Here is a 2,500-nt window from a genome sequence, read left to right on the forward strand (position 1 = left end):
TGTTTGTCTGTCTGTGTGCATGTGTGCGTGCGTGCGTGCGTGCGTGCGTGTGTGCGTGCGTGTGAGTGTGCTTGTGTGTGTATGTGTGGTTGTGTGTGTGTGTGTGTGTGTGTGTGTGTGTGTGTGTGTGTTGTCCACATCTCTGCTAAGTCTCAAACGCGACACTAATTCCATATCAGTCGCCGGCGCGGCTGTACTTCCTCCACATCGTCACATGACCGCATCGCAGCCAATGGCATTTCAGCAGAGGCTAGACACAGGAGTTCTCACAGACTGGTTTATCCTATGCTGTAGGAGTAGCCTGTTTTTTCATCGACTGTCAAATCTAATACCAATAAAAAAGAGGAGAATTAGAAAAGGAGGAGTGAAAAAGAAGAAATCATCATATATGATCAGTTCTTTGTAATTGTAAATATCAATTGCAATGAATATAAATGATTACATTCTTGTTATTATCAAATTAATAAGAGAATGTTTAACTCGTACAGTAATTGAAAAATGAAAGTTAAAAAAGTACCGTCGTTACCATTCATATTTTAAAAAAGATAACAATGCATAGTTGGTACGACAAATACAAAATAAAGTTGTTAATAAAATTAAGTATATTAGAAGTAAGATCAGTATTACTATTATTATTATTATTATTATCATCATTAGTATGCAGGTATGTTTGTGTTGACTACACAGCCGAAGGAATATAAATAGTCTCAACACTAGCTCATTTACACACAATGGAGGGCATCCTCCCAGAGATGAATAACATGCTCTCCAGGGCCCCATTACCACACACACACACACACACACACACACACACACACACACACACACACGCACACACACACACACACACGCACGCACGCACACGCACACACACACACACACCATCTACCATTATCCACAGGGAAAATCAGTGACTCGGACAGTAATTATGCACACGCACACACACACCCCTGTACCACACACACACACACACACACACACACACACACACACACACACACACACACACACACACACACACACACACACACACACACACACACACACACACACACACACACACACACACACACACACACACACACACACACACACACACACACACGGCCACACACAAACTTACCCACACACACTGTTCTAACACTCTCTCTGCTATCCCCTGCAGGCGTAACTGTGACTCGGAGTGCAGTGACGGAGAGGAGGATTTTTACTACACGGAGATCAAGCTCAACACAGACTCAGTGGCCGATGGTCTGGGGGGGTTGTCTCCCGCCTGTGGACCCCCCCAATCTGCCACCCTGAGCCCGCTCTCAGGAGGGTGCACTCTCTCGGACCAACGGCGGGCTGACCCCAACCTCTCCTCCTCCGTCTCTTCCTCCACCACCGCCAGCACTACAGGGGTCAAAGGTGAATCTGGTGGCCATGGGAACAGCAATAGCACTCCTCTCAGCCGTTCGGCACCCAGCACTCTGTACCTGGTGCACACGGACCATGCCTACCAGGTGGGGAACATCAACACATACATGTGCATACGCACACATACCAATGGCTAATTTGCCATTGAGGAAAGGGAGGACGATCCTCCCTCAAAATAATAAAGCCGGATCTTCCAGTATAAATTACAGAAAACAAAACATATTTATTATATCTTTGTTATATAATTGTTAGTATTTTATAGCTATTTAGCGATAAAAACATATACTTTAGCGCTTCTAATTCACATAATAGACCTTGGAGGACCGTCCTCCCTTCCATCCTCATTGACTTCCATTATAAATGGTGAAAACTCGGCCGTAGCGCGGGCTTTACTTTTTAACATTGAAGTGAATGGAGCTTAGGGAGGACTTTCCTCCCTTGAGGCGGGCTCTAGAGCCATGGAAGTAATCTGCCTATCAGCGAAGATGAATTCATCAAAAGCCAATCAGAATATAACGAGCTGGGTTGACAGACGACAAGCATGGACTCGGTCGTCATGACAACAATATACAAATCCATGTGCAATACACACACACACTGCACGTGTACACACACACACACTCGTGCATACACACAACATACAGTACATGTGCAATACACACTATTACTGCAGTGTATACACACACACACACAAGTGCATACATACACATACTACATGTGCATTACACACACAAGGCAAGGCAATTTGACCTTTGGTTGCACTTTGATGAAGGTCTGAGAGTCGAGTCCAGAACGTTGTGCCATTAAATGCACGTTTTGTGAAAAACGAAAGTTCGGGAGAAGTGTAATGAAATTTGACAGGTGTAAATGAACACCTGCACTCTATTCCCTGCTCGATTGTCATTCGTTGATATGCAGCGCGAAAAGATAGGCACGCCTAATGATCCATCTGAGTCTCATTCTCCGCTTGGCCACCATTTGACGGAATTGCAGTGCAATGACATTTGGCACACCCTCCAATTATCTACACCGCATTTATTCCTCGCTAACCTGTTCCCAGGCAGAAACTCGCTTTCTCGCTGGC

General features: G+C 45.0%; 1 protein-coding gene across 2 annotated transcripts in view; it reads left to right on the plus strand.

Moving 5' to 3' along the window:
* Positions 1–2,500, plus strand: part of znf704 (zinc finger protein 704) — a 73,053-nt gene that overhangs the window by 68,057 nt on the left and 2,496 nt on the right. For both annotated transcript variants that reach the window (XM_063184760.1, XM_063184761.1), the window contains exon 6: positions 1,166–1,502. In XM_063184760.1, the coding sequence (XP_063040830.1) occupies positions 1,166–1,502 (337 nt within the window). The remainder of the gene's footprint in view (positions 1–1,165; positions 1,503–2,500) is intronic.

The sequence above is a fragment of the Engraulis encrasicolus genome, chromosome 20 (assembly GCF_034702125.1).
Source record: "Engraulis encrasicolus isolate BLACKSEA-1 chromosome 20, IST_EnEncr_1.0, whole genome shotgun sequence".
NCBI classification, from domain to species: domain Eukaryota; kingdom Metazoa; phylum Chordata; class Actinopteri; order Clupeiformes; family Engraulidae; genus Engraulis; species Engraulis encrasicolus.